At 35.3% G+C, this 22,911-nt stretch overlaps 1 protein-coding gene and 1 pseudogene across 1 annotated transcript in view; both read right to left on the minus strand.

Moving 5' to 3' along the window:
- Window positions 1-1,761: 1,761 nt before the first annotated feature.
- The window catches only part of ITFG1 (integrin alpha FG-GAP repeat containing 1), a 293,792-nt gene continuing 272,642 nt past the window's right edge, over window positions 1,762-22,911 (minus strand). Inside the window, exons 15-18 of the mRNA XM_032326067.1 lie at window positions 10,420-10,544; window positions 9,695-9,777; window positions 5,719-5,836; window positions 1,762-3,169 (exon numbers count right to left, since the gene is read on the minus strand). Of these exons, the coding sequence (XP_032181958.1) occupies window positions 3,110-3,169; window positions 5,719-5,836; window positions 9,695-9,777; window positions 10,420-10,544 (386 nt within the window). The 3' untranslated portion in view covers window positions 1,762-3,109. The remainder of the gene's footprint in view (window positions 3,170-5,718; window positions 5,837-9,694; window positions 9,778-10,419; window positions 10,545-22,911) is intronic.
- On the minus strand, window positions 16,290-16,405 carry LOC116580389 (annotated as a pseudogene).

Genomic DNA, 22,911 nt, shown 5'->3' on the forward strand with positions numbered 1-22,911 from the left:
GCTTCATTATAGTTCTACATAAGAATTTCAGGGACGCCTGGGAGGCTCAGTCAGTTAAGCGGCCAACTCTTGATTTTTGGCTCAGGTCATGATCTCAGGGTCCTGGGATCAAACCTGGCATTGGGCTCCCTCTTCCTCTGCACCTCCCCCTGCTTGCGTGCTCTTTCTCTTTCTCTTTCTTAAATAAATAAATAAATCTTTTAAAAAATTCATTATTGTATCCCTTTTAAATAGTATTTAAAAAGTTTCTATTTCCAATTGCTCATTATGTTTATATATTAAATGATTGTGTTGACCTTGTGTCCTGATAAACTTGCTAAATTCACTTAGTTCTAGGATGTAGTTTGTGTGTGTGTGTGTGTGTGTGTGTGTATAGATTCCTGGGAATTTTCTAGACACTCCTGTCATCTACTAATAGGGATAGTTTTATTTTTTCTTTTCCAATCTGTGTGCCTTTTATTTTTTTTTTCTTGGATTATTACTTTAGTTAGGATTTCTAGTACTATGTGGGAAAGTAACCATGGGAGAGGACATCCTTGTCTTGTACCTAATCATTGGGAGAAAGCATTCAGTCTCTCACCATTAAGTATGTTGTTAGCTGCAGATTTTTTTTTTTAAGATTCTATTTATTTATTTATTTTTTAAAAGATTTTATTTATTTGCCAGAGATAGAGAGAGAGAGAGTACACACAAGCAGGCAGAGAGGCAGGCAGAGGCAGCGACAAGAGAAGCAGGCTCCCCGCCGAGCAAGGAGCCCGATGTGGGACTCGATCCCAGGACCCTGAGATCATGACGCCAGCGGAAGGTAGAGGCTTAACCCACTGAGCCACCTAGGCGCCCCTTAGCTGCAGATTCTTAAAGAAAATGCCTTTTACAGTTAGTGAAATTCTAGTCATAGTTTGTCTAGATTTTTTTTTTTTTAAATCAGAAGTGGATGTTACATTTCTTAAGTTTTCTTTCTGTGTCTATTGAGAAGATTAAAAGGTGGTTTTTCTGATTTATTAATACGGTAATACTGCTTTTCCCCCTTCAAATAGTAAAATTAGTTTTGCTTTCTGGATGAAACCTACTTGGTCATTACATATCTGGTTTTATATTTCTGGATACAATTTGCTAATGTTTTGTTGGGGATTTTTGCAGCTATGTTATGAGGAATATTGGTTTGTAGTTTTCTTGTAAGGTACTGGGTAGTAGTATTAGGGAAATATTAACCTTATTAAAGGAGTTGTGAAGTATTCATTTTTCTTTTCTTTTTTTCTTTTTTTTTTTTTTGCTCTTTAACATTTTATTGGCTTATAATATACTCCTCATAGCCCCTGACTCCAAGTGAGTTTTAAAACTCGTGCTGTATTATTTGAGAGATACTCAGCCTAACAGTCTTTAGGTCAGTGTGTGCCTGGCAGTGTTGCTGTTGATAACTGTTTCATAAAGTAAGGGAGTACTGTAGTCAGGGGATTCCTATCTTGCGTGAACTCACAAGGAGGCAATGGATGCAGATAAATGATTTAGACTTTATACTTTTTTTTTAAGGATTTTTATTTATTTATTTGACAGAGATCACAAGTAGGCAGAAGCAGGCAGAGAGAGATGGAGAAGCAAGCTCCCCGCTGAGCAGAGAACCTGATGCGGGGCTCGTGCAGGGCTCAATCCCAGGACCCTGGGATCATGACCCGAGCCGAAGGCAGAGACTTTAACCCACTGAGCCACCCAGGCGCCCCTAGACTTTATACTTAAAAAATATTTACAAACTCACCAAAATACTTTGTTTCAATACACAGTATTTATTAAGGAGACATATTAACATGCTCAGATACACAAAGTAAACCACTTATACACATGCCATTCTCAATGAACTGTAAAGAAAAAAAGAACACGAAGAACAAAATTAGGTAAGTTTTTGTGTTTTATAGCCATCACATGTCCATTGCATATTAGAAAATTAACATTGATATATAAACTTTTCCCAGTCTTAGATTTAAATCTTAAAGTAACTTTTTGGTGAGGTTAAGTTCACAAAAATTTGCACTGAAGTCTGAATGTAAATTAGAGACTCTATGCTTTTGAGCATAAAAATGTGGTCGAAGATTTGCATTCTTAGATGCTATCTATAGCAGTTTCCTTTCAAGAAATCAGATGTTCTTCATTATCACATGATAAGGATCAGTGTTGAAATGAAAAATTTTAGTGCATGTTAATTCTTGGAGGGTACTATAATTTTTAGTTAATATGAGCAAGTAATAAAATTGTCATATAAGATGCCAGCCACTAAGAATTTACTTTTCCCAAAGAATATGATTTCCTCATGCTTGAAAATTACATTCTATTGAGTCTATATATTTTGATAATTAGTTTTAGAAGTTTGTAAAAAAAAACAACAACAACAAATTAATAATAGTAATCATGACAAGTACCACTTATTGAGCAGTTAACTAACTCTGTGCTAGACACCAAGCTAAGCACTCCACATCCATCATCCCATCTGATGTTTACAAACCCAAGCTGAGTAGTATTACTAGCCCCATTTGTAAACAAGAAAACTTAGGCTCACAGAGGTTAACAACCAAATTCAAACAGCTTGGAAGTGGTGGAACCCAGAATTTAAGGCAAGCCTGCTGGACTGCAATTCCAAAGCCAGAGTATCTAAGCTCTTGCCCGTGTGTCATCACCTGCTGTGACTAAGGTGAAATAACGTTATCTGTGATACATTCACAAAGGCGTAATTTGCAATGTTAGAATAAGAAGCAAGACCAATTCAAGTGGAACACAAAAATCCCTGCTCATTTATTTTTATTTATACATGTCTTTTCCCATCATCATTATTCTAGTAAGATTATAAATACAGAAACACCTGAGTACATGCAACACATTCCACAAAGTAACAAAAATGTACAGCACATTTAAATAACCCAAATTACTGTATACAAAGTGCTTTAAAAAAAGACCTTGTGACACATTCAGACCATATTTATTTGAATACTTTTCAATAATTACCAAAGGAGACATCATTTATAAATAATACTCAAAATCTCTTATTTTCTTCTATTAGCCAAATTTAGTGTTTCAATTAATCAAGTGAATAGCCGTTCCATTATGTAATATTAAAGGCAAGTCACATAGCATCAAAATGAAACCGATGCGCTTCTTGTCGTTTTTCTCTATCATCTGCTTTCTGAAAAAGAATTTTAGATTAGTTTATAAATAACAGGAAAATGTCAAGAAAACACTCATTTCTGAAATATAAAGTAATTAAAAAAACAAATCTCTAGGCAAATAGTAGATAAAAGATGTGATTTTATTACATAATAATCATGAAATTTTTAGTTTACAGTACCTATTTTATAATTAATAACCCACTAATTAATTTTAAAAACCAGTAAGAAATGTTCCTTAAATACTTAGTTTGTTATCATTTATTATTTATTTGAAAGTAGTAGTAAACATTAGATTCTACAAGGATGGAACTATATTTTTCCCATTATAAGCACTAATATTAATAAATGAATCTAGGTAAGGTACATTAGTTATTTTGGCCTTAGCCTATTGATTTAGCATATATTCACTGACCCTCCACTCCCAGCAAAGTACTGTGCTTTGTATTTTGAGGGATTAAAAAAATCCTTAGTTTTGTATCGTGTTCTCAAAAAAAAAAAAAAACACCAAAACATACTGAATAACTGTATTTTAGGGAAAAAAGTGAAAACTGTCACTAATATTCTTGGAGAGACATTACTTCTAGGTTGGAGTGAGGAAAGGGAAAGCTTTGAAAAGATGGTGTTTATGGAAATGCAGGGGGAGAGGCACTCCTTCCAAGCTGGGGTAGAACAGGTGCAATCATGGAAGTTGGGCAGGAGGAGGGAATATGTGAAAGCAGCTGGTAAGAAGCGAGGTTGGAAAGATATATGGTGGAGTCACATGGAAGTTCTATCAAGGCTAGGCTAAGGAGTTGACACATTTTAGGCAGGGATTTTTGAGCAGAGGAGTGACATGACTAAGGCTAAATCTGATGATGAGTTAGAGGGCAGCAATGTGATCAATGGAACAAAAAAGAGAGAGAATGGATTCAGGGAGGTAAGGCAGGACTGGACAGGACAAGGAGCTGAACCTAAAGCCCTGGGAGTAGAAATGCAGAAATGGAGTCAGCTGCATGGATTGTCATGGAAGCAGAATCAGAGGGCAACTGATCAAATTTTATAGGTAAGTAGGAAAGCAGAGAGACAAAGCTTTAAAATATTTGTTTTAAGGTGCTTGTGAGTGATCTAGGTAGAGATGTCATGGAGACAGCTGGAAATGGGCTAAGAGAACTTTAGGGACAGACGAGTGTTAGGGATATTTGAGGTAATAGCTTGAAACTGTGGTTTTGGATAAAACTGGCAGGAAAAGTGTAGAAAGAAGACGGCTTAGGGCAGACACTGTGGTTAGGAAATGGTAGAAAGGAGCACCCAGCTAGGTGAAAGAGAAGTGGTCAAAGAGGTAGGAGATGAACCACAGTATCACAGGAGAGTATGCATGGTCAAATCTGTATCTGTATTTAAACTTCAATTTTTAGCCACTGCATCATTATTATTTTAAGTCTACAATGTTTACACTATAATCAGATGATCTGAGAAATTAATGAAATTAATTTCCTTTCCTTTATAGGTCTAGAGCTATGTAGTACTTCAGACTATGTTCTGACACTTCTGGACAAAAGTATGTAGGATCATCCTTTATTTTATGTCTTAAGTCGCAATCTTAAAATTAACTGACTTTATAAGTTTCTGTTGTCATTTTTGATGTATAAAGGAGTAGTTTTTTAGGAAGAGACAAACCTATGGACATTTATCACAATTAAGATCTCTTTTTCCTAAGTTAAAACAGCTAAAATTCACAGTAAATTTAGTTACCAAAAAATTATTATGATGGACATAACAATCCAAAGACAATCCAAAAGAAAACACTTTTATGGGACGAAGAAGCCCTTTTTTGGGAACAATGCTGGAAACTGCTATATGTTATATGCCCTAATATATATATTCATATTAATTCATGTACTTAATTCATATTGACATTTTCATAGAAATTAGCTTTTTCAATTTATATCTAAACTGCTAGTAAATTTATGTGATAGCCTCCTTTTTCCTCCTCATAAATATTGTATAAAAAACCTACACTTGGGACTGTTGTTTTTAATTATTATTTAGGGTTGATACTAAAGAAAAAAATGTTTAGTTTAGTACAAAGCATACTTTATAGATGGAAAAGATGTTTATTACTTTAGTTGTTATCTTCCACCCAAACCTTGAGAAAATCATTTAGCCTCTCTGTGCTCTAATTCTTTATATAGCCATAGATGTTATTCCTGGAAAAATGTGTTCATAGCTTTATCAGTAGATAATAAACACAGGCTTGTTAGAAAAAAAATTATCATTTTTCAGGCCTTCATGAAATTATTTCTAAATTTTTCAATATACCCAGTAATTTCTGGGTGATCATTTTATTACTATTATACAGCACTGAAGTTTTAAATTAGTTTCTTGTGATTTGTATGAATTGCTGAGAGACATTAATAACTTAAAGAGATGAAAGAAATTATAATCAATAAGAGAACATTATGGATAGAATGTGAAAAAATCACAAAATCAAGTCATTTGAAGAAAGTTTAAAATATAGTGTTTTTAAAGAGCAATGTATTACTAATACAAATTAATAAAAGTTAATGTTTCATTTAAATGAACAAACCTTTTCCTGCCAATGTAAAATGCCAATTATTGCCAAGATGAAAACACAGACACCGATGAGAGCTATAGCAGTAAGTAGAACAATGTTACTTGGTGTAAGATACAGTTTGGCACTCCAGCTGCAGATAAAAAAGAATCATAAAATTATACATTTTAACTGAAAAATAATAAAATTCTACTAAGACTGAAAAGCAAATAGCTATTAATTAATGAATCAGTTGATTCATCCATTAATTCATTTTCCCATCTCTCCATTCACTATAAATAAACAACAGCAATTAAATTTAGATAGGGCTAAGAATATTGATGATCCTGCAGAGTTCAGATTTTACTCAGAGAACTGGATAGAATTTTTGATGAGATGCTTCATTATTTTTCTTTGATCCCATGAGAATTATTCTTAAGTAAACTTATTAAGGACACTTAGGACAATCTTAGTAGACACTGTTTTTACATCTTAATTTACTTGCTGAATTTGAAACCCTGACTCTAAGGCTACACAGTTACATGATTTTGACAAGATCTCCTATCACCTTATATTTTGACCCCTGTTTACATAGGTACTATGGCCAACTAAAACAGCCATATATCTCAGTGGGTGTAGTGAGACGGCTTGTGTAAAAACACTTGTATCATTTCTGTGTCATGCTGGAGGGTTTACATTACTACAATGATGTTGAGACTTCTTACAAAATCACTTTTAGGGGCACCTGGGTGGCTCAATGGGTTAAGCCTCTGCCTTTGGCTCACATCCTGATCTCAGGATCCTGGGATCAAGCCCCACATCGGGCTCTCTGCTCAGCAGGGAGCCTGCCCCCCATCCCCCACCCCTGCCTGCTCTCTGCCTACTTGTGATCTCTGTCTGTCAAATAAGTTAAAATCTTAAAAAAAAAAATCACTTTTAGTACCTCAGTGTTAATGGCAATAGACAGACTTTAGTATAAATAGAACTAGCTCTTTCTTTTAAAACAGTCCATATAATACAGCACTTGGATATCTTGAAAAGCTTAAAATTGGGGTCTAATATCATCAACTCTGTAGGTGGTTATATACAAAGAATTCTGTTCTCTCTGAAAATAGGTAATAGATATATTTTCATTTTAAGGTCACCTATTATTATTGCATTACTGTCAATTTCTCCCCATACGTCTGTTAATGGTTGCTTTATATATTAAGGTGCTCCTGTGTTGGGTGCATAAATATTTACAATTGTTATATCCTCTTGTTGGATTGACTCCTGTATTATTATGTAATGCCCTTCTTTGTCTTTTATCATAGTCTTTGCTTTAAATTCTATTTTAGTCTGATGTAAGTACGATTACCCAGCTTCTTTTGGTTTCCATTTGCATGAAACATTTTCCCCTTCTTTTCACTTTCAGTCTCTGCATGTCTTTACATCACAAGAGGTGAGTCTCTTGTAGGCAGAATATAGATGGGTGTTGTTTTTTAATCCATTCAGCCTATTTTCATTTCAAAAGTTTAATAAAAGTAAGATCATTCTGATGAATAGCAAGTAGCGATTGACTTATTTTGGGGTAATTAAAATTTATTGATCCGTAAGTTAGCCTCTAGTCAATAAATCTCAAAATATACCTCAAACTAAAATCAATTCAGTTTTTATTATGTACATAAATTTGAAAAGAACATTTCTTCAGAAAGAGCAAGAGAAACATGAAAAATGTTGAGATTATAAAAGAAAACTATACTAGAATTTTCTAGAAATTCAAAAGTAAGAAAACTAGGGAAACAAATACTGTTAGTTGAGGTTAACTATTCTCAGTACCTTACCTCATACTTAAAAAAAAATTCTTTCCTGAGATTTTTTGGTAGTTCTTCTTAAATAGACTTTAAAAAACCATGAAAATAGTTATCTTGGTAAGAAAAAAAATTGGATGAAAGGCCAGTCCTTAATTTCTTACTCAGAAGCAGTCATTCTTATCAATTTCTTACATATCCGCCCAGAGATGTTTTATACGTATATAAATATATATGCACATATCTTTTTCTTTTCTTTCTTTCTTTTTTTAAAGATTTTATTTATTTATTTGACAGACAGAGATCACAAGTAGGCAGAGAAGCAGGCAGAGAGAGAGGAGTAAGCAGGCTCCCTGCTGAGCAGAGAGCCCAATGTGGGGCTCGATCCCAGGTCCCTGGGATCATGACCTGAGCAGAAGGCAGAGGCTTTAACCCACTGAGCCACCCAGGAGCCCCGCACATATATCTTTTTCAAATCACAAATGGTTTCTTACTATACATACTCTAAAATGCATTTTCCTTTTATTGTCTTTTGTTTATCACTCTATTTTAAGAGATTGTTCTATGTCATGATATTACAATGTTCAGAAGTACCATAATTCATACATTTGCCTACTCATGATACACATTTTCTAGTTTTGTTATAAATTTCATGTATAGAGAAAATAACAAACACATAATACAGATTCATTAAAAAAATATCTGAACTCAGACTATTATTGTTTCTAGTGATACTGTCTTTTTTAAAAAAATATTTTATTTTTAAATAATCTCTATACCCCACATGGGACCAGAACCCATAACCCCAAAATAAAGAGTCATGTGTTCCATTGACTGAGCCACCCAGGTGCCCCTCTACTGATGTTATCTTATTTTAAGCAAATGTTGTAATAAATTGTTTTCTTAAGTAGTTTGGTTCTAAAGCCCTTAAATCCACCATAAGAGACATCCTGTAGTATGCTGGTAAACTGGCTCTCTGGGGTGGGGAAAAAGACTTGATTGGCAGTTGCCAATTTTCTTTCTTTCTTTCTTTTTTTTTTTTTTTTAAAAGATTTTTAATTTATTTATCAGAGAGAGAGAGGGGGAGAGAGTGAGCACAGGCAGACAGAATGGCAGGCAGAGGCAGAGGGAGAAGCAGGCTCCCTGCCAAGCAAGGAGCCCGATGTGGGGACTCGATCCCAGAATGCTGGGATCACAACCTGAGCCGAAGGCAGCTGCTCAACCAACTGAGCCACCCAGGCGTGCCAGTTGCCAATTTTCATGTTGTAAATACTCCCATCATAGCTGATTTTAGTGTATAAAATTTTAGATGTATACAATCAGCTCATGAGCTGGCATGAACTGGTTCTAGCAAATCATTGTATTCAATTCCATCTAAAAATTTAGTAAGTAACAGTACAGCCTCCATTTTGAGAAGAAATGTAACAAAGCAGGACCACACTGGTCACATATTCATAGATACATTACACCCTTTCCCTTTGGTTATTTTTTCATATTGATATCAGACTAGCCTTAAGAACAACTTATAGTCTTCCCAGTGAAATCTGAGTGTTACTCAATACCTTTATCACCTACTTTTTAAAAATAGTGGAATCACTCTAGTAATTAAAGAAAACTGAACAAAGATAAGGAGTTAGATTTAAATGCTATTCCTATAAAAAATATATTTTGCTAATAAGGAAAAAAAACCAGTTTTCACTTTTCAGTGAAAACTTACTCAGTGCTGAGCACTGTCTTAAGTGTATTTCATCTACCCCCTTTTAAGGCACCTACCTACCTATCTCCCACTTTACAGGTGCAGAGACTGACCCTCAGCAGTAGATCTTAGTTTCTAGCCAAGGTCTGTTTGACTCTAAAACTTATGCCTAACCACTGTGGGACATACACACTTCCCAAGCATTTATTTGAGAAAGATCAATGCTTATTAAAAAATTCAGCATTCTGAAATTTTAGAATTTATAGCTAGTAAACTAAAGATCCGTTCATTGAAGCAGAATATGTATAAATCCCTAATTAATTAACTTGCTGTTTTTCTAGTAAGGTTTAATTTGTTCTTCATAAAAAAAATCAGGGACCTTTTATGTGGGAATGTTTAGTCATTTAAAGTGATGGGACTCATGGGAACACAGCAGGAGCAGAGAGAGTTTTAAAAACATGTAACTGTACCAGTGATTCTCAGTTGACAGTATTTTTATCAAGATCAGTTCAAGCAAGGACATTACCTTCGAGGAACATTGTGAGGATATGGAATGACAATTAGCTGGGAATTTGGAATGATTGCAGTCCACTCTTGTTTTCGTATAGACTGAAAAAAGAATTTAAGAGCAATTAACATCTAGTATATTTTAAAAACAGAATTATTATTCTAAATAAATAAGAAAAAAGCTTAAGTGCTCCTTAATTAATTGAAATCCTAGGTATGGATTAAGCTAAATTTATATATATATTAAGCCCCAAACAGGGCTCCTGGGCCCTGCTGGCAAAATTTTTTTTGAACTTTTCAGGGAAGGATTCTATTTGTCTCATAGATTCATTAATTTAGTAAATATTTATTGAAAGTGTAGCAGGCACTGTTCACCGTGCTAATGTACAAGTGCTACTTGAAGCAAAATTCAAGTGGAGGTGAGGTATGACAAGAAATACAATAAAATGTATTTTATGTTACATAGTGAAGATGAAGAGAAAAAGCAGGAAAGAGGGACAGGAGGTCATGAGGTTTATTTTAAAGGTGGTGGAAAACTGTATCTTTAAATTATGCTGTGTTCTATGTAAGATAAGCTTAGATAGGTCACTACTTATTTCTCTTTTTCTATATTCTCCTTAAAGAGATTAAAAAAGATTTAATTATTTGGATTCAAATTCAACTGAATTCAAATAGTTGAATTTAGATATGTGAATATTATTTATTAAGACAGATTAATTGTAAAGACAATAAATTTTTACTCACCTTCTCTCCAGATGGACGGGGAATGCCAACATATAGATGATCAAGAAAGTTTGCACTTCGACCTAAACCAAGTACATTGTATGGTAGTTGGAGGGCTAAATGTGCGGACTGGCTGAGTTGTCCAGCTAAATTTATTAAAAAAAAAAAAAAAAAGGAATCTTTGTAAACATTGCTCTCATCAAATGTTAAATGATAAAATGTTAACAATTTAGGTGCCAAAACTTAATTCTTTAAGGATAAATTCTTTAAGGATAAAAATGTGAAATGGAATGTCTGGTTCATTACCATTAATGGTTCACTTTTCAAAGAAAGCAGCTTTTTGAGATATAATTCACACACCATAAACATCACCCATTTAAAATGTATAAGTGGTGGTTTTGAGTATATTAAAAAAGTTGTTGAGCCATAACCACAAATTGTGAATATTTTCATCACCCAACAAAGAAATCCCATTCCCATTAGCAGTTAATCCTATTTCTAACCTTTACTCTTTCAGCTATGGGTAACCACTTATCTACTTTCTCTAGATTTGCCTCTTCTGGAGATCCATATGGATACAGTCATACATGTGTGATCTTTTTATGAATAATGCTGCTGTGCGTGTTCACACTAGTGTGTCAACTTACGTTATCCAAAATATTTGCACATTCTATATTCCCACCATTTGTATGAAAGTTCCAAGTTTTCCACATCCTTGCTAACCCTTTATCTGTCTTTTTGATCACAGCCATTCCAGTGGTTGTGAGGTGATACCACATTGTGGCTTTTTTTTGCATTTCCCTAATGACTAATCACGTTGAGTTGCTATTCCCTAATGACTAATCACGTTGAGTTGCTACTGGCTATATATATATGCAGCTACCTTTTTATTTCTTCTTTTTTTTTTAACCTTTTTATTTCTGTGAAGGGAAAGTAGTATCCTCTCTCTCACTTTGGATTTTAGTAATTTGAGTCTTTTAGTCTAGTTAAAGTTCAGTTGAGGTGCCCCTCAACTTTTCTGTACTTTCTTTGTACTTAAAGTGTCTCTTGTAGATGGCACATAATTGTTTCATATACGATTATCCATTCTACCAATCTCTGCCTTTTGATAGGAGTGTTTGTTCCAATTACATTTAATGTAATTACTGATAAGGTAGGAGTTATGTCTCCCATTTACTACTGATTTTGTACAGGTCTTAGGTCTTTTTTTTTTTTTTTAAGATTTTATTTATTTATTTGACAGACAGAAATCACAAGTAGGCAGAGAGGCAGGCAGAGAGAGAGAGGGGAAGCAGGCTCCCTGCTGAGCAGACAGCCCGAAGTGGGGCTCGATCCCAGGACCCTGAGATCATAACCTGAGCCGAAGGCAGAGGCTTTAACCCACTGAGCCAGCCAGGCACCCCGTCTTAGGTCTTTTTAATTCTATTCCTCTATTGCTGCTTTGTTAAATGTTTTCTAGTGTACCATTTTAATTCCCCAGTAATTTTTTAAAACATTTTTATTTATTTATTTATTTGACAGACGGAGATCACAAGTAGGCAGAGAGGCAGGCGGGGAGGGGGGGAAGCAGGCTTCTCGCTGAGCAGAGAGCCCGATGCGGGGCTTGATCCCAGGACCCTGGGATCATGACCCGAGCCAAAGGCAGAGGCTTTAATCCACTGAGCCACCCAGGCACCCCTCCCCAGTTATTTTTTTTTCCTATTTTTGGAATTATTATCTTCATGGTTGCCATGGGGATTATAGTTAGCATATTAACTAAAATAAAAAACTTAATTCCTAGTGCAAATAACAACTCCAATATAGCTATTGGTGTCCCCTTTCCTTTGTGCTCTAACTATACAAATCATATTTTTATACATTGTCTACCCATCAACACAGGTTCATAATGATCACTTTATACAGTTGTCTTTTAAATCATATAGGAAATGAGACACTACCATATTTTAAGTTTATCTATAATCTTGCTAGTGTTTTTTACTTAATTGTGTGGATTTGAATTACTGTCTGTTGTCCTTGCAGTTCAGCATTTCTTCTAGGTTTGGTCTACTAGAGATGAACTGTTTTGTTTATTTCGGAATGTCTAAATATCTTCATTTTTGAAGGACAGGTTTACCACATATAGAATTCCTGACTGACAGATTCCGCCTCCTCTTTTAGCACTTTGAATATGTCACCCCTCCCCCCCGGCTTTTATGGTTTTTTGGTGAGAAGTCAGCTATTAAACTTATTGAGGCTCTGTTGAATGTGGAAAGTAGCATCTCACTTGCTGCTATCAATACTCTTTTTTTTTGGTAACAGTTTGACTATGTGTGGATCTTTTTAAATTATTCTCCCTGAAATTGGCTGTGCTTCTTAGATGAGTAGATAAATATTTTTCATCAAATTTGGGTGGCTTCAGTCATTATTGCTTAAGATATTTTCATTATTGCTTCAGATATTTATTTTGCCTCCTTTTCTCTTTTCCTTCTAAGAATCCCCTATACATATGTTGGTATGCTTGATGGAGGGTCTACAGGTCTCTGAGTTTTTTTTTTTTTTTAAGATTTATTTATGGGGCTAATATCACTTTATATGTTAATAAAAATAAATAAATAAATAGAAAAAAGAATTCTGATTACTAGAAAAGATTTATTTATTATTTGAAAGAGACAGAGAGGGGTGAGGGTAGGGCAGAGGGAGAGGGAAAAAGAGAATCTCAAGAACACTCCCTGCTGGGTACAGAGCCCAATGCAGGGCTCAATCTTACAACCCTGAGATCATGACCTGAGCTGACACCAAGAGTCAGACACTCAATCAACTGAGCCACCCAAGCACCCCTCTGAAGTTTTTTCCTGAAACCTAGGCTGTATACACTGTATGCTGAGCTTTGGTCTATATTCAAGTGTGCTTATTCTTTTGTCAACTCAAATCTGTTATTAAGCCTTCTACTGAATTTTTCACTTCAGTTACTATTTTTTCCACCTCCAGAATTTCCATTTGATTTTTAAAAACATTTTATTTATTTATTTGACAGAGAGAGAGATCACAAGTAGGCAGGCAGAGAGAGAGTGGGGGAAGCAGGCTCCATGCTGAGCCTGATGCAGGGCTCGATCCCAGGACCCTGAGTTCACGACCCGAGCCGAAGGCAGAGGCTTAACCCACTGAGCCACCCAGGTGCCCCTTCTATTTGATTTTTGAAAATGATCTTTATCTCCTTATTTGCATTTTCTATTTAGTGAGACATAGTTATCATACTTGCCCCTAATTCTTCAATCTTGGTTTCCTTTAGTTCTTTGAACATATTTATAATAGCTGATTTATAGTTCTTGTCAACGAAGTCCAATATCTTTGGACACATTTTCTGTGGTTTGTTTTTATTTATTTATTTTTTAAAATGTGTTTGTGGCATACTTTTCTGTTTCTCTGCATATCTTATAACTTGTGTTGAAAGTGGACTTCTTATAACAACTATAGTATCAGCCACCTCCCTTTAAGGATTTGTTGGTTTTCTTTGTTGTTGTAGTTGGTGTTCATTTGTTTAGTGACTTTCCTGGATGAATTCTATAGGTTTTCATTCCCTGCCACAAAGTTCTTTTCTTTTCTTATTTTTAAAGTTTTTGTCTTCACTCTGACTTCCTAGGGGGCATACTTGCATCAGTATAACCAACGGCTGGTACACAAGTTTTCCTCAGAAATGTTTTCTGCATGTCTTCCACATTTTGTCTGGAGGATTTGTGTGTGGAAGCATGTCCTCAAACTTCAAGGAGTTTATGGAATAGCTTTAGCTTTCATTTCTTGCTTGAGCAGGGCCTCAAGGTAGTATATGCAGGTTAAATATCTGAATGAAGTAGTTTCCTTTCTGGATGTTGATAGCCTTCTAGATCCCCATGAATATACTGGAGTTTTAGAAAGTTGCCTATGGTTACCTGGTCACTGAGGACATCCTTTTTTAGTTGGCCAGGCTCTTGTTTCACTACACCTGAAGTCTTAGGCTTAGGTGGCTTAGATTTTGCCAGCAGATGATTGTTGTTTTTTGTAATGTCCTGGGGAATAGTGTTTTTTTTTTTTTTAAATTTTATGTTTTACTGCTGGGCTGAACTCCAAGTCAAATAAAATAGCCCCAACATCCTAAGAATGGGGATTTTCCAGGGAGTTGCTAGTTTAGATAAAATACTGTTTTGGGGATGGGAATTTTAATTCAGTCAGTCCTATTTACTGACTGTGAACTACTGGCTTTTCATGGCAGATGCATTTCCATACCACTCAGTAGAGAAGGGAGCTTGGGTGGGAATAGCCCCAAATTAAAGTGTGACAGGCCCTGCAGTTTTATTGAGGATTAGTAGTTCCTCTTAGATAGACAACATACTCCATTCTGTGGCTTTGGTTAGTTTCTAGAGTTCTGAAATGGTTGATATTAGCTGTGTGGTCAGTACCTTTTTTTCCTTTTTGGGGAGAACCGGGTCATGTATTCCTCACACTGGCATCCCAAAAGTCAGTCTCTCCCTATGTGCGCATATATTTGCTAGGTATTTCCTACATAATTAAACTGAACATTTAAAGGATAAGACTAATTAATACCTAAGTATTTTAATATTCAGTGGGACTCTGCTAACATCACTACACATTACCCAGAAATATGAAATCATTTGAAAGTATACATGATTTTTAAAATATAGTTCTTATGATAGAAATGGATATGTATAATGTAAAGAGACATTGAACTTAGGGAAAGGCATTTAAAAAAGTTAAATAAGTATATAAAATTGTAAAGCAATAAATTGCAAATTAGTAGAATCGAATGATAATGATTAAACTCGAGTATCTTGTCCTACACAATAAATAAAACATATTAGCTATATGTTATCATAAAATTTATTATTATATAGTCGAAGTAAAAATCAAATATATACTGATTTCATTACACTATCAGAAGACTGGCTTAAGAGACAAAACTAGACATATAAATTATTTTCCTATAATTACCTGACTGTAAAGAACCAAGACAAGAACATTTATTATTAATACTCTATTAAGAAGACCAAAGAACATAAATTTGAAACTATAAAGTATATTTAATAAGAAAACTGAAAAACTATTAAAAGAATAATGAAAATAAAAGTATTCAAAATCTCAAAATGAAGAGATAATTATATTTTAACATACTTTTTTTTTTTTTTAAGATTTTATTTATTTATTTGATAGAGAGAGACAGTGAGAGACAAGCAGGGGGTTTGGGAGAGGGAGAAGCAGGCTCCCCGCAGATCAGGTAGCCCCATGTGGGACTCAATCCCAGGACCCTGGGATCATGACCTGAGCTGAAGGCAGACGCTTAACAACTGAGCCACCCAGGTGCCCCATTTTAGCAATCTTTTACTCATGTAATTTTTTTCCCTCGGCATGTGCATACACAAACACATTAGCATAGTTTAGTTTCATTGCTTTTCACTCAGTATTATTTTATGAGTATTTTCTCATATTATTAAAATTCTTTAAAAATGGGTAAGCAGGGACACCTGGGTGGCTCAGTGGGTTAAAGCCTCTGCCTTCAGCTCAGGTCATGATCACAGGACCCTGGGATCAAGCCCCACATTGGGCTCTCTGCTCAGCAGGTAGCCTGCTTCCTCCTCTCTGCCTACTTCTCTGACTACTTATAATCTCCGTCTGTCAAGTAAATAAATAAAAAAAAAATCTTTAAAAAAAAAATAAAAATGGGTAAGCAGAGAGAAAGATTATTCCAACACTGAAATCCCACTGAGAAAACCAAACAAAAAGTTAAAAGACACTTATTATTATATATGTCCTTAAAAATTATTTTTCTAAAATCTAGATATTACCAAAACCAATTTTCTTGCCTACATTAATCCTCTTATATCATCATTGAAAAAAATCTATTGTTGGAGATAATGGAGATGATGGATTTCTCCTTATTTTTCGCTATTATCAAACTGATATCACTATTGTCAAACTATTATCAAATTGGTAAGAGCAGATAGTAAACTTGATCTTAGCCAAAAGGCCAAGAAGTGATTAATCTTTCACCATTATAAATAATGTTTTAGTGAACATCCCTGCACATCAATATTTGTCTGCATCAGGATTAGTTTTTTGCATTCCTAGATATGGAATACTGGGTCATAAAGTAGGACATTCATTGGATAAAAGAATAGTCTCTTCCAAACCGTAAGAGGCTCTTAATCACAGTAAACAAACAGGGTTGCAGTTTGAGGAGGGTTGGGAGAAAGGATCACTGGATGATGGGCATTAATTTAAGGAGGGCAGTGATGTAATGAGCGCTGAGTATTATATAAGACTGATGAATCACTGACTTCTACCTCTGAAACCAATATTATATGTTAATTAATTGAATTTAAATATAAAGAAAACAAAAGAGAATAGTCTCTTCAACAAATTATGCTAAGACACCTACAGAATGATATAGAAAAGAAAACATATTTTTTAAAAAGAGGTGTACTGTATATTTCTTCTACTTCTCAATGAAAGCACCTATTACATTTCATTTCTTTATTGTTTTTTAGGGGTGAAATTCACATAATGTAAAATTATCCATTATTTAAAGTATAAAAATTAGGTGGCCTTTAGTGTATTCAGAATGTTGTGCAACCACCAGCATTCTCTAGTTTCCAAACACTTCATCACCCCATAAATATACCATACCCATTAAGCAATAACTCCCGATTCCCTGGTCACCTCTAATCTGCTCTCAGTTTCATCTTTTACTCCTTAATCTCTCTTCCTTCTGCTCTAAGATATGGGTTCTTCACTGCTCCTTGACAATTGCACAGATGCTTATACCTTCCAGCTTTGACACTGGTTTTCTCCTTTGCCAAGAATATTCTTCAAAAGATAATGGTATGTCCAACTCTCTTACCACCTTCAAATCTTTGTTCAAATAGTACTTTCTCAGAGAGGCCTGCTATGAACACTCTAGAGAAAATTGATGACTATCCTTTTTTACCTGGCTTTATCCTCCCCTGCCCCACAGTTCTTATCACTTCCTGATAAGTGTTAAATAGTATTACATAATATACTGCCTCTTTCCCCCTACTAGAATATAATCTCTATGAGGGCTAAGATTTAGGTCTCTTTTGTTTACTTCTATATCATAAGATTCTAGAACAGTCCTGGCATATATTAGGCACTCAGTGCATATTTTTTCACCAAAGAATGAATAAAGAATTCTACCCACCAAATACACCAAACCTGAGTCTTATAACATATTCTCAACTTAAAAATACAGTATCAGGGCGCCTGGGTGGCTCAGTGGGTTAAGCCGCTGCCTTCGGCTCAGGTCATGATCTCAGGGTCCTGGGATCGAGTCCCGCATCGGGCTCTCTGCTCAGCAGGGAGCCTGCTTCCCTCTCTCTCTCTCTCTCTGCCTGCCTCTCTGTCTACTTGTGATTTCTCTCTGTCAAATAAATAAATAAATAAAATCTTTAAAAAAAAAAAATACAGTATCAGTTTATACCACATAGATACCAGTACAGAAAGATTGTCTACCTAACGATAAATACATAAAAGGCATTTGTGATATACTAAGCACCAGATTCAAATGCCTATATGTTCTTTTATGACTACATAATAATCTGACTTTCCAAAACAGTTCAAATACACATTTATGTAATTTAAAAAGTAACAGTTTTAAAAATTGATTCATTCTTATTCTCCAGGAGAATGTTACACTGACATAATCCTGACTGCCTAATGCTATTGTAAAATAGATTATGCTGTAATTTAAGAGTCTAAAGTAATTAAGAAGGCAGGACAGGAGAGAAATCCCACTTTAATAATTTCCATGCAGTCTGTTTTGAGGTAAGATACTGAAGCCAACTTCATTGTTCAAGAATACCAGATATGGGGGGGCGCCTGGGTGGCTCAGTGGGTTAAGCCTCTGCCTTCGGCTCATGTCATGATCTCAGGGTCCTGGGATTGAGCCCCGCATAGGGCTCTCTGCTCAGCAGGGAGCCTGCTTCCCCACCTCTCTCTGCCTGCCTCTCCGCCTACTTGTAATCTCTCTGTTAAATTAAAAAAAAAAAAAATCTTTAAAAAAGAATACCAGATATGGGGGCACTTGGGTGGCTCAGTGAGTTAAAGCCTCTGGCTTTAGCTCAGGTCATGATCCCAGGGTCCTGGGATTGAGCCCCTCTGCTCAGCGGGGAGCCTGCTTCCTCCTCTCTCTGCCTGCCTCTCTGCCTACTTGTGATCTCTGTCTGTTAAATAAACAAATAAATAATCTTAAAAAAAAAAAAAGAATACCAGATATGAACTTTATCATAACTGTGGCTCTGATGTCAATTTGTCAAAAAATAAAACTTAAATACTATATATATGCTGATGTAAGAGGCAGAGAAGCAAAGGGAAAAATAACTAGCCGAAAGGGGAATAAAACTAAAATTTCATCTTCTTGGTGTGTGAGTATGTGTGTGATTGAGTCAAAAGGACACTAATTTCTATCTCCCTGCAAGGGATTAAGCCACTGGGAATTTGCATCTAACAGTAACGTCTGTAACTCTTCTGGCACTGCCCTGGCTTGAGGAAAAATACCATCTCTATAAGAATGAGATAAAAGCACACATTCAAACAACCAATATTTTATGTAACTTTAGAGAAAAACATGTCTCTTCTTGGGAGAGAAAATTGTTCTGAGAAGTATTCATTATTCTAAAATGAACAGCTCTGAATCAAGAGTACATTGACATCAATTAAAATGGAGATGAAGAACACTGAGAGAGGACAAAGTATAAAAACTGAAGAAAATACCCTCTTGAAGCAATAAGAATTAACAGCTATTAAATGCAGATGATATGCCAAAAACTACGGCAAGTGTTTTTTGCATCTTATTGCAGTTGTTAACAATAATTGCATGTAGGTAGGTACTATTATCTCCACTTGATTATGGGGAAATCAAGAGGTTAAATGATTTGACTAAAAACATATAGTTACTAAATGGAGGAGCTTGGGTTTTAATTTTGGCAGCCTAATTCCAAAGCCCACACCTCTCATCATCACCCGTGATCTTATTTTCAGTTGAAAAAGAAGTGTGATGTTTGTCTTACTGTTCTATAAAAAGGACTTCTAAGGACATTGAATAACCCCATCCAACGACATTTGATCTTTTATGGTCTAAAAAAAAATTATTTGAGAGAGTAGGTGAGATAGAGGGAGAGAAAAAGCAAGCCTGAGCAGGGGGAGGGGCCGAGGGAGAGGGAGAAGCAGGCTCCCTTCTAAGCAGGGAGCCCAGCACAGCGCTGGATCCCAGGACCCTTTCTCAGCAGATGCTTAATTGACTAAGCCACTTAGGCACCCCATGATTTTTACTACTTGGATTTGTATTTGTGGTGTCCTAGGATATGATCTGGGAATCCATAACATTTTATATGTAGTTCTTCCAGTTAACATGGCCTTTCTTAACTTTTGTAAATCTAGGCTGTGGCATTGGGCTTTGTGATGTTTCCTTCTATAACTAAAGCCTGGGCTATTTAAGCAGTTCTGGAAGATGGGGCTGGTGTATTTTGCTGATCTTCTACAACAGGCATCAACTTACTGAGGAAGAGTTTAATCCAATTGTATCCACACAGGACTCGATCATGAAAAAGATTGTACTATGGATATGGACTAGCCCTTGGTCTATACTAGAATAAGCTCAGGTTCTCTGGCTCATTCAAGGTAGTTAAAAAGATGGAGTGAAATTTTTAGAGGACTATTTTCACTGCCTGTAGGGGGATGCTAAAAGAAACATCATCATTTTTTTTTCATGTGGTGTGCATGTTAAATTCTATTTTACTACAAGGAAACATTATGAGACCATCAGGTAGGGAGGGAACTGTGTTTCTTGGTGGGGAAAACTTGTGATTTTCAAAATGGCAAGCTGGATAATAACATGAATGCTAGAGGTTAAGAAAAATGAAGATTTTGAAAGAAAAATATGTTCTTAAATAGATTTGATATTAACTGTATTTCATTACGTAGGGACTCTGATTTAAACGATTTGGCCAGCAATGTTTCCTCTTACTCATTGGCCTGTATTCTTTAATGGCCTGTTTTCAATTTTCTAGCTGCCTAAGAAAATCATGCTTCTGGTATAATGCCATGCCTGCCTTTAGTCTCTCCATTGTAAGTGAGAGATGTTCCTTTAATCAATGTGTTCTCTTTTCATTAGGTGACTGGTATACCATTCCTCTTCCTGGCAGGGCAAAGGCATGGAGAAAGACTGTTCCAGGTACTGGTGTATTTTTTTTCTCATAACAAAGTTGTCAAGAATGTTAGGATTCTATAAAAACCAATGGATTAAAAAGGTATTGATACATGATAAAATTAAAAATTTAAAAATACATTGGCACTTGCTTTCCCTTGCTGCTGGTGTGTTTTAATTGCTAACAGAGTAAGTTTCTGATATAGCTAATAAAATCTTCCTAGACCAATTATCACAGTCTCTTTTACCTAAATGCCAACCTGAGGTAATAATTTGTGTTATCTCACATAATAAGTTTCATTGTAAATATTTGCCAAATCAGATAGCCTAGACGGAAAATCTAGAAGTTAAACTGCTGTTTATGGTGTATTCTTTTAAAAAATATTTTATTTATTTATTTGACAAAGATCACAAGCAGGCAGAGAGGCAGGGAGAGAGTGGGGGGGGAAGCAGGCTCCCTGCTCAGCAGGGATCATGTGGGGCTCAATCCCAGGACCCTGAGATCATGACCTGAGCCGAAGACATATGTCTAACAACTGAGTCACCCAGGTGCCCCTATGGAAAGCTTCTTAAAACAATTATTGGCCTCTTTTCCTGGTAGTTGATGGGTGACTTATAATGCAGGGTGAAGGAATCCACTAACATTTGACTTATTTCTTTGGAGTATTTGGAATCATATGTGAACTCAGCTTCTAGAAAATTGACAAGGATAAAGTGATGAAATATGTGGGAGAACCACCTACTAGACTGAAAATAGCACCATGGAAAGAGGTACAGAGCTGCTTCCAGTCTAGTGATATATTCCTTTCTATGCCCTATTTCTAGGATATAGTTATGGCTGACACCTAATGGGCACTTAGTAAATATTCACTGTACTAACCAGAAGATTTGGTAGTAAATAACTAAGTCTAATTTGTATAATCATTTAACTTTAGTATTTCCTGAGGTCTTATATAATATGCCATATCGACAATTGCTGTTGAAGGCATCCTAATAATAATCTGACATCAACTTAGACTAGAACTTGAACAAAAAAAATTCCGACACAGGAGACTTGTGATGTGGTATTATGGAAAGCGAACAAGATTTGAATGCCAAAGACAGTATTTTAACACTGCTTTGTTTGGTTTCTAAAGTCCCTTGACTTTCCTAAACTTTAATTTATTCACCTAAACATATACTGAATGCATACTATGTATGCCTTTTACACAGAGATGAAAAAGATACAAAGCTTGACCTGGAAATGCTTAAAGATATAACAGAAAAATAGAACTTGAGTGTTTCCTCATCCTTAAAAACAGAATTACAGTATCACTTATTGCATGGATTTGGTGAGGCAATTACAACACCAGTACTTAATTTTTAATAGTTAATGAAAGTGCTTTGAAAACTGCAAGGCACTATACAAATGTTAGTTGTTATTTTGATTATTATATAACCATTCCTCATATTTTCTGTTTTTTCCCCTTAGATTGAACTTTAACTTCACATTCCTGAAAAATAGTGTAACACCAATTTTTCATGGAAGTTTTTCTAATTTCTCTTTTGTAGTAAATCAGGAAGTTTTGGAACTCTGGTTCAAACTCCATCTGTCAACCTGCTTCCCAGTTATAAATTTAGAATATAGTTTTAAATGTCTTTTTTTAAAATTTTTTATTTTTTATAAACATATATTTTTATCCCCAGGGGTACAGGTTAAATGTCTTTTTTTATTAAATCAATATATAACTCACACACCACAATGTCTACCACTTTAAAGTGTACAATTTGGTGGTTTTCAATATAGTCACAAGTTGTCTAAGTGTCACCACTAATACCAGAACATTTTCATCAGCCCCCAAAAGGAACCCTGTAACTATTAGCTGTTATTTCCCATTTCTTCCTTCCCCCAGTCTGTGGTAAGCCTCAGTCCCCTTCTATCTTTATGGATTTGTCTATTCTAGACATTTTATATAAATGGAATTGTATAATATGCAGTCTTTTGTGATTGATGTCTTTCACTTAAAATATTTTATGAGGTTCATCCATGTTCCACAATGTTTTGTGTTTTTGTGGCTAGATAATGTTCCATTATATTGATATACCACATTGTTTACCCATTTATTAGTTAATGGGCATTTGGTTCATTTATATTTCTTAGCTATTGTGAATAACTCTGCTATGAATATTCATATACTAGCTTTTATGTGACACATATTTTCTTTTTTTTTTTTAATATTTTATTTATTTATTTGACAGACAGAGATCATAAGTAGGCAGAGAGAGAGGAGGAAGCAGGGTCCCTGCCGAGCAGAGAGCCCGATGTGGGGCTCGATCCCAGGACC

The sequence above is a fragment of the Mustela erminea genome, chromosome 19, assembly GCF_009829155.1.
Source record: "Mustela erminea isolate mMusErm1 chromosome 19, mMusErm1.Pri, whole genome shotgun sequence".
NCBI lineage: Eukaryota > Metazoa > Chordata > Mammalia > Carnivora > Mustelidae > Mustela > Mustela erminea.